The sequence below is a fragment of the Pleurodeles waltl genome, chromosome 7, assembly GCF_031143425.1.
Source record: "Pleurodeles waltl isolate 20211129_DDA chromosome 7, aPleWal1.hap1.20221129, whole genome shotgun sequence".
Classification (NCBI taxonomy): Eukaryota; Metazoa; Chordata; class Amphibia; order Caudata; family Salamandridae; genus Pleurodeles; species Pleurodeles waltl.
In genome coordinates this window covers 803,638,216-803,652,654 of record NC_090446.1, presented here as the reverse complement: position 1 = coordinate 803,652,654, position 14,439 = coordinate 803,638,216, and the positions used below count along the sequence as shown (strand labels likewise).

Here is a 14,439-nt window from a genome sequence, read left to right as displayed (position 1 = left end):
TAACAAGAGCCAGTCAACACATGTTTCACCACCAGGTGTTATGAAAGCCTGGTGCTTTCCAAGGCTTGGTTATCAGGTATCTCACTTAACTTTGTTCCTGTGGTTTTCAAATATGCTTGTGATGATTGTTCTGTGAGATCTTAAGCCCGATATTGCTTCAGATAGGGAGGCAACGGTTGCCTTGATGCTGCCTGATCAATGGACAAGCACATTACCAATGCTTTCTGTGTTATTGGTTAGAAGGCGGGAAACCTATATGGATGGAATAATAAGAAAAGACAATATGCAAATGCTCACATAACAGATTACCTATACATACATTTATTTTGCATAGTTATGTGCTTGTTCATAGGTACTTTGCAGAGTGTGTTCGTAGTACATTGTACATGGCTGTAGTAACTATACTGAGCGGACTAGAGTAAAAGGACCTTTTGAAATATAAATGTTTTAATATCTGGAGGTGGTAGGCACACCTACCTCCTTCCTAAGATGCAGGAGTTAATAACTGTGGACATTAATTATACTCAGCTATGAGTGGCAGCTTATTAGTATGCAGTGGATGACAAGAGAAATACATTTTAGAAGGCACCACAATTCAAATTTAAGTAATTCCTCCCTCACGTTAAAGTGCATGCTACCTGCTACAATCAGGATATGACCAGGGAGCGCTTCCAAACTGGTTGATGCCAACCCACTCTACTGCATTTAACACAAATGTTACATAACAAGAAACGTATTTTGCTTTCGGTCGATTAGGATGTGTACCATTTGCTAAGACAGGGCGGTTTTGCTGGTTGCATGGTGCCATCATTTATCATAAAATCATTCCGTGGCACAATTTTCAATTTAAAAATAAATAATAAAAAGGAAAGATGGGAATGAGGTCAATAGAACATGACTTGCCTTTTCTGATTACAAACCATACACATTTAGAAAAAAAAGTGAAATTGCTGTAGCTTTTATATTTTAATAAAGAGAAAATAATCAGATATAACACACAAGGGGCCAGATGTAGGAAACGTTTTGCATGGTGCAAACTGTACCGGTACGGTACCGACGCGCAAAATGGGAATGCGACTCGCAAATAGGAAGGGGTTTTCCGCTACCTATTTGCGATTCGCAACGCTATGCAGAATTGCTTTGTGACTGTGAACGCGGTCGCAAAGCAATTCGCAGTTAGCACCCATGTGAAGTGGGTGCTAACCCATTCGCAAAAGGGAAGGGGCCCCCATGGGACCCCTTCACCTTTGTGAATGGCTCTAAAAATATTTTTTTAGAGCAGGCAGTGGTCCTACGGACTACATAATCTGAAAAAATGAAACCAAATGGTTTCATTTTCACGAGTGTACTGCAACTCGTTTTCCTTTAAGGAAAACAGGCTGCAATACCAAAAAAAAACTGCTTTATTGAAAAAGCAGTCAGACATGGTGGTCTGCTGTCTCCAGCAGGCCACCATCCCTGTGAGTGCAGGGAATCGCAAGGGGGTCGCAAATTGTGACACCATCCTGCATATGGGTGTGCGACTTGCAGTTTGCGAGTCGCAATCCCATTTCTACCTACATCTGGCCCAAAATAACGGATTACCGAAATGTGTTTAAATACACATCTTACAAAAAGAAGATATGATGTGACTTACTTTACACAACTGAACAGACTTCCCTTTAGTGATGACATTATTATTTTCCTACGGCACGACATCAGCGATAATGTTTGGTGAAAAAGTCTGAGATTTCAGATCTGACATGAGGCATGGTGGAGGGCTGATGAATGAGACATGAAAAAGAAGGAAAAGAAAGGTTTGGAGAAACGTTTATATGATTGTGGATGTCATGAACGGTATTAATACTGTGAGTGATCTTAGTGGGGAGGAGTGTTGGAATTATTTCATGGAATCAAGCCAGTTAAAGATAACAGGAAACAACCCTTGTGGCGCAAGCCCTGCATTTAAACCCCACATTGTGGCTGTGGGGTTATCTTTCAGAATAAAACTTAGTGAGAACTCAGGCAGAGCTGATCCTTCTGTGGGCCGGTGCAGGGAACTACTGTGCACATTTTAAGGGTCAGGCTTTGGGAGGGCCAACCATGTTGGCTGGAGAGTAAGACAGCAGCTACAGTTATCTTTCAGTGCAGTATGGTGTCAAGCTCAGTGAAGTAATGTCCTATAGAGGTCCGGCATGGCTGAATTGGTGCCGGGAAAGCGTCCACATTTCACTGTCTTGCTAGCATGAGTGGTATGTGAAACATCAGCCAAGTCAGTGATGTGAGTTGGATACAAAGCTCGGCTACACTGTTGCATGCGATATTACGCGCCATGCTCTTTGATGCTGTCAGTAGGAATCTCAAAATGTGCGGCGAGTAATATTGGCAGTCTCTGGCAAAATTACAGAAGTATGCAGGGATTGGATTTGGAAAAATATGTTACTGAACTGCTAATTAACAATTAATGTAACTCATTTACATGGACTATAATGATAGTAAATCAGTGAGGACGCATGTGACCAGAAATGTAACACAGTTGAAAACCGGGTTCTTTTGAAAAGCCCTTGAAATACGGCGCAAGTTTTAATATCTTCATATCGATAGGCAGTAATCTATTTTTTCCAAAACGTGATCATCCAATTATCCTTCCCCGATCTTTCTTTAACGTTCTTGATTTCGTTCTGCTTTTTGTGAACGAGGCCCTTTGATTGCAGATATTTAGAATAAATATGGAATCGATATTGTCAAAATATAATACCAATGCCACTATTTTGCGTTTGTAATTTGCTTCAAAAACATGTTGTAAGCAATTTAATGTAAGGTGCTTTCAAAACAGGTGGTTGATCGTTAAGTGAACTTGCATGCAAATATATTCCTGCTTTCCTCCAAGGAACTCCTACAGTATAATAAAGATGCTGCCACAAATGTATTGTAAATGCAAAAGATTCAGAAAGGTTCAGAAGAAAGGAGAATTTAAACATCTAGCTATTTCTTTGTTTAGGTAGGTGTAGTTCTACTTAGTGAACTGCTTTTCACACGGTTTCCTGTCTTTGTCTGGTTGTATACTCCCAACATAACTGAACTTTAATCCATTTCACAGTCGAATGTTGATGTTATTCTCGTATGGCACCGGACAAGTAAGGAATAACTAGACTGTGACACTAAAGTACAATATCTATTATACCACTAGTTTAGGTCTCCTGCACTTCTTCCATTCTCTCTTTCCTTCCCATTCCTGGGTCAGCAAATGACTTCAATTGTGAAAGTATACATATGCATGCCAACTGCTGTTGTGAGCAGTTCGATAGTTTAATTCCATTAAAAATACATTGAAAACAATTGCTTGGCATCCACTGCGATTAAGTTAACTTCTGTTACTTAATATATGTTTGTAGGCCGTGTTCGTTTCTTCCAGTTCCCTCCTGTGCTATGCGCTGAGAACCAAGATGAGATCCCTTACAACAAATACCTCGTGCTATTTTCTTCCAATTCCGTCCTGTGCTATGTACTTGGAACCCAGATCATGCCTCATCTGGATATAATGAAAAGATGCATTATGTAACATAATCTTTCTGCATAACACGTTCCATTTTAATGTTCCTTTCTTCTCTACAATCCCATTTTCTTTCACCCCCATTATTAAATTTTTATTTAAGTATCCAAGAAAGGGGCGTGATGCTCCATGACTTTACTTCCGTTACCTTCACACTTTCCGTACTGGTCTCCATGTCACATCAGTCACCCCTTTCATTGTTTACTTTACTTAAAAGGAGGTGTTGGGATTTCATTACCGGTGTTTTCACAGCGTGGAGCCTAATCTAGGAAAGAGCCATCAAGTCACAGTCTTTATTCGTCCTCATTCTTGTTTACTATATAACTACTTTGCTTAACACCATCGCTATAGTTTCACCCCTTTCAGCCTTATGAGAAGGGGTGCACCTGATCACAGAAAACATTATGGCACTAATATTTTGTGTTGCTTGTTGCTTAAAGGCCGGGGAGCACTCTGAGTGGTCAAGTGAAATGTTACAGTCAACGTGTTATTGACGGGGCAGCCTGTTTCTTAGATCGAAAGTTAACTTTTGGCATTATAACGTAGAATTATTTAAAGACGCGTGTGTTAAACTCATTCCTAATTTGCATTACAGTTAGGGCGGTCCTGGAGTACAAAGGGATGTTGTGCATTATCCTGGGTGCTTGGACACTAAAAGAACCTTATTTTGTTCCAGTTAGCATTTATTTTCATCCTGACTGATATTGACCTAGATGTGGGCATCCTAAAATCCACAGGAGATTGTCAACCAAATAGTCAAGGTGCCTGACAAGATGGCTTTGTAAATGATCCGGATAGTTTTGAAGATGATGTGTATTGGCAAGGGTCGATAGAGGAGTTCTATCAGTGGGGGTGAGATGTGGTTATATTTCTTCATGCCCCTCCTGACGTGCTGCAGCACATAGGTTGTTTTTCCGTACCCCTATTTTGGTGGCATTTGCCACCATCCATATATGATTGTTCTTATGTTTTAATAAGATCTGAAGTCACTTTCTGGGATGAATGGTTTTGCTTTTTTTAGAATGAAGTGTTTGTGCCAGGACATTTTGGTTTACTTGAAATGTGTTCCTTAAAAATATGGTCAGCTTCCTTCAGGATGATTCTGAATGATGAGGGATTAGGGGAAAGTTTGGGCTCAAATCTATCCAAGTTAATGCCGTTGGTATGGAGCAATCTTTTGCAGCCTCTACGTGACATACAGAATAAAACCTGTAGCAAGGACTACGTTTTAGAACTGTATGGTAACTGAAAATGTAGGCTAAACTAAGTGTGGTTATGGCAGCATGCTACTTTGGGGAGACTTCAAACTGTTTGGGCTGGTTGAGGAACAGGTATGGGAACTGGGGCCACTAGGTGAGAATTGTCCACTTCATAGAAGGAACTCAAGACCACTGCACTGATGTCGAATTACTGCACACTTTAAAATTGCAGAAGTCCCTCACAATAAGATCTTCAACAATTAAATACATTGGGTTTTTTAAAATAGGAAGTCAAAATCTTAATAGGAATACATCTGAGTTCCATGACTGTTGGCAGCTAATCTAATAATTATTATTTTTATAAATAGCTAATTGAGAAAAAGGTGATTATTTGTCTAATTTTCAATTTACTTTTCAGATTACTCGAATGTTCTTCTGGTCACCCCATTTCTAGACCACTTGGGAGTTTCGTAAACCTAGTGAAAGGGCTTTTAGAAAAGCTTTTGGATTATAGATCAGTAATGAATGATGAAAGCAAGAACAACCGCATGAGCTGTACAGTTAATTTACTGGTAAGTTTCTTTATTATGGCTCATGAAAAATTAAAACGTAACTATGAAGAAAGGAATCAATAAGGCTAAAGCGAGTATAACATTCAGCTTCACAAAACTTCTATTACATTGTAATCATCAAAGAGCTAATGGTTTGATGGTTCATTAGAGAAGTAATTAATACTTTTTAACCAGGTGGTGTGTTGATACTTTAATTGAGATAGATCAGTCAACTAATAGTCTTAGTGGCAAGATCTGCCTGAAAAAAGAAAGTGCCTTGTATAATGTTTGGAGGGTTTTCACAGCTGTTGAAATTTATCAAATATTATTATTGATGTGGCTAACAGCACCTTTTCAAAAGTTATGGGGTTGCTGGGGAAATGTTGTCAACATTCAACCACAATTTGAGATTTTTAGCCTCATTGCACCTAGACTGTTGGTGTCAACAGCATATAATGTAAGTGTAAATTTAGATGGAAGTCGGGGATTATGTTTTAAGGAGACTGAAAAAGATCTCTGGTAAATGGTTAATTTCTAAGAACTGTGGACCACAAAAGACAATGTTACTGGCACATTTAAGGGTTGGTCCACATGGACATAAGTAATCTGCTAAGAAGACTCTGGGTCAGTAGCATTAATGTAAACAGCAGTGTGTAACTTTGCCAACAAACTTCTAGGATCTCTCCCAAGGAATTGTTGGGAACATCATTGATAAGTTATGTATGTTCCCACTTCTCCTCCACCCATATGTCTCCTCAAAATTGCTAGAACCCATATATAATTACTGAAGCCCACAAATGAAAATTCAGTCTCTTAGTGGCTGACATTCTGTGGTGATACCCCACAATGATAACACGTTTTAGTCTGATGCACAGATTACCATATAAATACACAATTTAAAGACATGAAATTGCATCGGCTATGAATGAGGAAGAGGCTGGTGTATTATGTGTATGTTTGAGGTGTCTTTCAACCAACTGAGCTGTTGCATTTTGAATAAGCTCTATAAATATGACTGGGGAAGCTAAGTAGATTGCATTGCCATAGTCCAAACAGGACTGAATAAAAACATATATTACTGGTATGTGGTGATGAGGTTCCAGAAAGAGTATATTTCTTTTCAAGATCTTTAGGTGGAAAAGGCAGTTGCTGACAACTTTCCTTGTCTGATACTCAAGAGAAAGAGAGGGATCCGGAAATATGCCCATGTTTCTTGCGCTGTAGGCAGGGTGGTGGGAGGACTGACCCATGGTAGGTGGCCAACTGATGTTATCCCACTAATATGATTGTGTAAGCAATAATGATCTAAATGCTATGTCTTTCTCCCCAGTCATCTCTCCCAATTTTATAGCATTCTATTGTCTCCATAACTAGTCATAGTGAATAAAATAGACTCCATAAGCCAGGTGTCGCTTAGAGTAAATTTAATAACCCTGATGTTGAAGTCAGATATGAATTTGCACTATCCTATTTTACCTATTGCAAAACCTAGATCTCGTGAACATTTTGCATGAGGACGTGAAAGCTGATTTTTTTAATCCTACCTGCTCTGCACAGTATGAATCATCAGATTTAGTGCTACATCTTAAACATATATTTAAATATGCTTGCTGGTGAACCAAATTCTGATAAATTGTTTTGCCTCATAGAATTTCTACAAAGATATTAACCGAGAAGCAATGTACATAAGGTAGGACGGCTTTTCCCCATTGATTTTAATTAAGCTGTGTAATGATATTCTACTTTATTCTTATGCATTTTAGAACCGTAGATGAGATTGTTTGACATGCCAGGCGCCAAAAAGTCGAAAATGTCTGAAGGGTCCATTTGTGTTTGTACTTTTGATGTTTTAGTTTCTCGCCTGTAGCAGTCTTAGCATATCTTATTCATTCATTGCTTGCGAGGCTGTTTTCAAAAAGTGCTTGAATATGAAGTTATTGAAGCAGTCCACTTTGCATTTAGAATGGAAACATAACCAGCTCAGTAAAATGTACTTTGCTTCCAAAATATGCTCATAAAAGAGCACTTTGGATATACTTTGTAAATGTATCAGCTTCTTTTCTTTCTACAATAACCCCTTCGCTGCTATCCTTAACCCCGACCGCCTCTCCTTTTGGCTATTTGGGGTAGTTTGCGCTTAGGCCTTCATAATTGTTTATCCACATAAGCTAACCACATCAAATTTGTGCCTTAATTCCCAACATCCTGGGGATTCTCAAGGTACCCAGGGTGTGTAGAGTCCCCTAGTAGGGGCTGAGAAAATAGGCAAAATATATCTAGATTTAGTTTTTTGGGAAACATGAGAAAAAGGTGCTGCAGAAGAAAGTTTCTGTTTTTTCCCTCTGAAAATAGCATCAATGAAAGGTCTGCAGTGCTAAAATCACAATCGTCTAAGCTTTCAGGAACAGGCCGACTTGATTCAGAAAACCATTTTTAGCATTTTACTGGGAGCTAGCCCATTTTTTCCTAATTTGTATGCTTTCTGGAAAACTATACATTTCTGAAAACTAGACACAATCCTGAATTCAACAAGGGGTCTTTTGTGTAGCTCATTCAAGGTTTTTTCCAAGAAACCAAGTGTTGAATTAAGATAATATTGAACATTAGTACAAAAAAAGCAGACATTTGTGACAACGTTTTCATTTCTAACTTCTCATCACAATGTCCAGTTTACAAAACCTGTATATCATTACATCTGCTGGACCCTTCTAGTTGTGGGGCTCTATAGGGTTTGTGGGTTTTCCCAGCACTTGAGGTACCCTGAGCCAATAACTGAGCTGCACCCTTCAATGGTTTTTCATAGTGTACCGGGTGAAAGGCAATTCATACGGTAAAATATATATAATGCAAAATAGGTGTCAAGGAAACCTTTGTACTTCTGAAATGGGCACAAAATATTAGGTTTAGAACCAGGGGTTATTTGCACATCTTTTACTTTGTGGATTCCCATACTAGAATGTGAATTAGAGGATATTTCTCTAAATTTATTTTTTTCTTTCACATCATCTTACATTTGGTAGGTGCAAATGAAGAGAAATACAATTAGTAATAACACTTGCTCTACTATTTTGGGTTCCTCTAGTCCTCCCAATAAAAATGGTACCTCACTTGTGTGGGTAGGACAGGAAATGCCCAAAATACAAAATGGATACATCAAATGTTTCCACACTAAACTGACCCATTTTTTGCCAAGTCAGTAGTTGTGGTTTTTGGGCTCTAGCTCATCTGGCACATAGGGAAACCTAGCATACCTGTACATTTTTTAGAACTAGACACCTAGGTTAATCCATGATGGGGTGACATGCATGTCTCTCACCAGGTTGTTACCTAGCATCCCTTGCACACCTCAAACGTTCACTAAAAAACACATTTTCCCCAAATCTCTATGATGTAAAGTTCTGGAATCTGCAAGGAGACACAAACTTCCTTCCACTCAGCATTCTCCGAAGTCGTCTGATAAAAATGGTACCCCACTCATGTGAGTAGGCCTTGTGCATCCAACAGGAAGCAACCGAAAAAGCAACATGAATACATCAAATTATTCTATAGAAAACTGACCTGTTTTTCGCAAGGTGGTTAACTGTGGATTTTGGGCCCTAACTCAGCTGGCACAAAGGGAAAACTAACAAACCTGTACATTTGTGAAAACTAGTCACCAGGGCAATCCGGAATGGAGTGACTTCCTTAGCTCTCACAAGGTTGTTTCACCCAGAATCCTTTGCAAACCTCAAACGTTGACTAAAACACACATCTCCCCACATTTCTGTGATGGAAACTTCTGTAATCCACAGGAATCCACAACATTCCTACCACTCAGCATTGTCTCACTTCTGCTGATAAAAATGCAGTGCCACTTGTGTGGCTGGACCTAATGCCAGTGACAGGAATGGATGAAAACAAGGACAATGGGAGCCCTTGGGACTCCTATTGACCTTGGTTGAATATACACTGACTTACACATGTGTGGTATCCACGTATTCTGTACTGGGAAGCTGTCCTGAAACTCATGCATTCCTGTTCCTGGTCATAGATTTCCTGCACTGGACAGTTTGCCAAACTGATAGGTTTGTCCAAAAACAAATCTGACCTCTGAATGGATACATCAATTGATGCAAATTGTGTGAATCAAATCTTTTACAGTCGGATCTAAAGTAGTGAAATACTATGGTATGCTGCTTTCTGTTGCTATATTTACAGACTATTGTCCTTACCCTGGACAACTATTAGGAAAATTGGTTAGAAAGATGGCACAACACCTTTCTGAGGTCAACCAATTGTTGCAGATGCTTAATGCTGGGTTCCATCCTGGAAACACTTCCTAACAGGTGGTACTATCTGTTTTAGATGATCTTAGGTACAATGTAGACAGCAGTAGTGTTGGAACACTTATCTTTTAGACTTGGCAGTATCCTATGATGCCCTTGGCCATTTCACACCTGTCAAACCACTTGGTTCAAGCTGAATTTAAAAAAGCTGTGCATGAATAATTTGAATGCTTTCTTTCCAGCAACTCCCAAAATTAAACACTTTCACCACCAGACTCAAACCTTGGAAACTCAACAGTGCTCTATTCTTTCCTCATTTTGGTTCAACATCTACATGATGCCTCTGGCTATCCTTCCCATTCGAGTTGGAGTCAAAGTCTACATGCATGTGTATGACTTAGTTGGACTTCCATTTAACTAGTCAGCTTTAAGGAAGAGCCATTGGATTTGAACTATCAACAGTATCCCCTTGCCTAGCCATGATTAGAACTTGGATGTCCAAAAGTGTTTTAGAGTGCCTCAATTTTGCCAACATTGATGGGCCTCTGCCTCGCTACCAAGAATGTTAAAGATCTGGGGTTGACTGTAAATGACAGATTGTCCCTGGAATACAAAATCACTGTCACCTGTTTCTATCAGCTTAATAGGCTTCAAAAGACCCTGTACATTTTGCAGTCTCATCTCTAAGTACCCATTGCATACACTTCAAAAAATATCAGGTGGACTACAGCAACAGCGTTTATCTTTATTCAACAAATAGAATAGTGGCATATTTGCAAAATGTACGGAAGGCTGCTGTGAGATCTATAAGATTAATAAAACATTTTTCATCACGTATCTGTTACAATATGTGGATTTCACTAGCTCTCAGCAATGAAAATAATTGTATTCAAATTGTTGGCATTGGCTACAGAGCTATTTTTGTTGAGTCTTCTCCTGTTCTTGCAGCTAAGGTTAAGTCAGGACCTCTTAGATGACATGCCTACAGATTAGTGTTAGTCCTTCTGTCCAAGGGAGGAAGGTTGTGAAATGCACTACATCTAGAGCTACAATTAAATAACCTTTTACTACCTATTCAGACACCCTAAGATACATGGTTGTTTAATTTGTAGGATCTTATTTTTTATCCTGACATCTTTGGCGGGGTTTGCCCAAACGTTTTTCCCTCTGACCTCTTGTTTTTCTGACTCATTTTTTCTGACTTTTGGGATTCTGGACACTTTACAACTGCTGACCAGTGCTAAAGTGCAGGTGCTTGGTACTCTAAACATGGTAACATTGGCTTCTCCACAATTGGCACATTTAATTTACACATGAATCTTTAGTAAAGTGCACTATATGTGCCAAGGGCCTGTAAATGAAATGTTACTAGTGGGCCTGCAGCACTGATTGTCCCACCCACTAAAGTAGCCTTTCAAACATGTCTCATGCCTGCCACTGAACTGTGAATTCCTTCTAGACAGTCACACAGAAAGGGAGCTTAGATGTGGTATGTGCATACTGATGGCCCATCATCAGGCTAGTGGGTTTCCTGGGCTAAATGGGAAGGAGGAGCTGATTCTTACACCCGAGTAGTGCTGCGCCTCTCCTCACACAAAGGGCTGCAGAACCTCCTGTAGAGTGTCTGGAGTCAGGAAAGGGAATGCAGGTACCAGTGGACTTCAAAAGAATGCCTAGAAGTTTCTCCCACTCTCCAGAACCAGGACACCAAAATATCCTGGACCCCTATTCCCACCAAATCAGATCTCTACTGGAACCAATGACACTCTGCCAGGAAGAAGGACTGCTGCGCTGCTAGGAGGAACTGGCACTCCATTTCTGTGTTGGCCTACTTCTCGCTGTGTTGTAGAAGGGATTACCACTTTTTGCTTGCTTTGCTGTGTTGGCCTCCTGCTTCTTGCCTGCAGTGAGAGGGACTGGAGTTACTCTCTACATCCTTGAACCTGAGAGTGTCCAAGGGCTTGTTGGCTGGCGCCCTGTTCTTCTGCAGTCTCAGGGATATCAAAGACTGCTTGTGACTCTCCTGGTGCTGCTGGATTCTGCCGTCTGTGAGTCCTATCCTTGCATGAGGTGTCCCTCTCCAGTCGTAAGCCTCAAAAGTGGGTTCTGCAGCCAAAACCTGCAAAAGGGAGAAAGATCAGCACATCAATCATAGACGGCGACACAGCAGCTGCCTGATGATGATGCTCTGCGCAGACCGATGTTGACGCATCACATTCACTTCCAGAGACCCTGATGATGGCCCAGTGCCCTGAGTGTGCTACAAATATCAGCGTATGTGCCCTCGCGGTCAACGCATTGCTCTATTAAAGGTACTGTTCAGCAGAACCTGCATGGGTTGTGTAGCTGGCCTACCCTCCATAGCGACTGGCCTGGACTTTTGATGCACTGGTCCCTCCCTACATCAAGCAACCGTTTGACCTCTATGGAGTTCTTAGCACTGTGTTCACATTTAATGTTACAAATTAGATATCTCAACTTGTATTAATTGTGTTTTTGTCATTTTGGTCTTCTTTTACTCATATTAATATTCCCTATTTTACTAAACTGGTGTGGAGTCCTTTTTGAGGTACCCGTCACTGTGTTACTGTAATTTAAGTGTTGCACAAATACTTTACACATGGACTCTTAAGTTAAGCTTGACTGCTCTGTGCCAAGTTACCAGAGGGTGAGGGCAGGTTAATTTAGGTTGTGTATCTGACTTACCCTGACCTAGATTGCAGTCCCTATTTGGACAGAGCGCATACGTCTGCCAACTTGAGACCTAATTAAAAAAAAATCCTAATTAAAATTGAGGAGTTTTGGCATGTTTTTGCAATATTCACAACATAAAAAGTGATGCACAAATACTTTACAAATGGACTCCTAAGTTAAGCTTGACTGTGCTGTGCCAAGCTACCAGAGGGTGAGTCCAGGTTAATTTAGGTTGTGTATCTGTTTTACCCTGACTTGGATCTGCAGTCCCTACTTGGACAGGGTGCACGCGTCTGCACTTAGAGACCTAATTTCTAAAATGTCCTAATAGTGAGAAGCTCTGGCATGTTTTAGCAATATTCACAACATAAAAATATATATCTAAATGTTACCAATATTCAGTAATCTCTAACTGCAATTTATTACTTTGCCTGGGTTCACATTTTCTAAATTTGGGGGTTCTCAAAGATTTGGAAGAGTTTTCCTTGAATCTATTACAGTCACAAATTGGCAGCATTACTGCTAGGAAATACATATGAATTACTATTTGTGTTTACACCAAGAGCTGTATACAGATTATCTTTGCTTTTGAGCAATTGTGCTTTTTTTATTTTATTCTGTCCAAGCCTTCCTAGTGTAATTCTGCAAGACCATGAGTGTTCAGTTGGTGGGAGGATTCAATTTTATCTTCCTCACTGATGGTCCATAACATCAGACAAATGGGTCTCGCAGATCATACATAAGGGCTATTCCCTCTCCTTCCAGTCTTTCCCTCCCCAATGCCTCCCTCAAAAGATCGGCTGATAGAGGATCACTTGGTTTTGCTCCACGAGGAAGATGTGTCTCTCTTGGCCAAGGAAGCCATAGAAAGGGTCCTGATATCAGAAGTAGGCAGTGGTTATTATTCCTGCTACTTTTTGATACCCAAAAAGAGCAAGGGCCTTCTCCCTATTCTGGATTTGCAGGACGTCAATCTCTTCCTCAAAAAGGAGAAATTCAAAATGCTCACTCTGGCGCATGTCTTGTTTGCCCTAGACCAATGAGACTGGATGGTAGTGTTGGACTTGCAGGATGCGTATTTCCATATCCCATCCTACCTGCCGCAGGCATTAACTGTGTTTCAAGATGAGCCTAGACCACTTTCAGTGTACCATGCTATGCTTCAGCCTCACCATCACCCCTTGGGTGTTCATCAAAGTGATGGCGGTGGTCGCAGCTCATCTGTACAGGCAAGGGGTTTCAGTCTTCCCCTACCTCGACGACTGGCTGTTGAAGGTTCCTTTGGCCAAGGCTGTTGGCACCCACCTTCAGACTACAGCGAATCTCCTACATTTACTGGGGTTCACTGTAAATGTGCAGAAGTCACACCTGACTCCCTCTCAGACACTCCCTTTCATCTGAGCTATTCTGGATACATGCAATTTGGGACTTATCCTACCGAGTAGCACGTCCAGGATATTTAGGTTATGATTCAGATGTTTCAGCCTCTATCCTGGATTTTGATGAGACAGACTCTGACGCTGCTGGGCCTCATGGCCTCCTGCATCCTCTTAGTGAAACATGCCAGAGGGCATATGAGGGCTCTACAGTGGGACCTGAAGTTCCAGTGGGCACAGCATCAGGAAAATCTCACTGACATGGTTCAGATCTCGGAGGGAACTGCAAAAGATCTGCAGTGGTGGTTAGTGAACTGCATTTTGATCAGAAGCAGACTCCTCTCCCTTCCTTAACCAGATTGTACAGTAGTGACAGATGAGTCACTTCTTGAATGGGGTGGCCATCTGGGTGAGGTAGACATTAGAGGCCTCTGGTTTCTGACAGAATTTGGACTCCATATCAACTTACTGGAGCTCAGGGCCAGCCGACTTTCACTGAAGGTATTTCTTTCTGTTGTCAAACGGAAAATATTGCAGGTGTTCATGGGCAACACCACCCCAATGTGGTACTTCAACAAGCAGGGCGGTGTGGGTTCATTGTCCCTTTGTCAACAGGCCTTGCGTCTCTGGAAATGGGTGGAATAGCAGGTCATAACCCTGGTGGCTCAACACCTGGCAGGTTCTCTGAATGTCACAGCAGACAAACTCAGCTGTTGATGCCTAGTGGATCATGAATGGCGTCTCTATCTGGAAGTGGCACAAGGTCTCTTTCAGCAGTGGGGAGAGCTTTAGTTAGATCTGTTCGCCTCCCAGAGTATACTC

At 40.9% G+C, this 14,439-nt stretch overlaps 1 protein-coding gene across 1 annotated transcript in view; it reads left to right on the top strand.

Moving 5' to 3' along the window:
* The window catches only part of DOCK2 (dedicator of cytokinesis 2), a 2,133,690-nt gene that overhangs the window by 1,834,937 nt on the left and 284,314 nt on the right, over window positions 1-14,439 (top strand). The window contains exons 35-36 of the mRNA XM_069199340.1: window positions 5,150-5,303; window positions 6,932-6,972. Of these exons, the coding sequence (XP_069055441.1) occupies window positions 5,150-5,303; window positions 6,932-6,972 (195 nt within the window). The remainder of the gene's footprint in view (window positions 1-5,149; window positions 5,304-6,931; window positions 6,973-14,439) is intronic.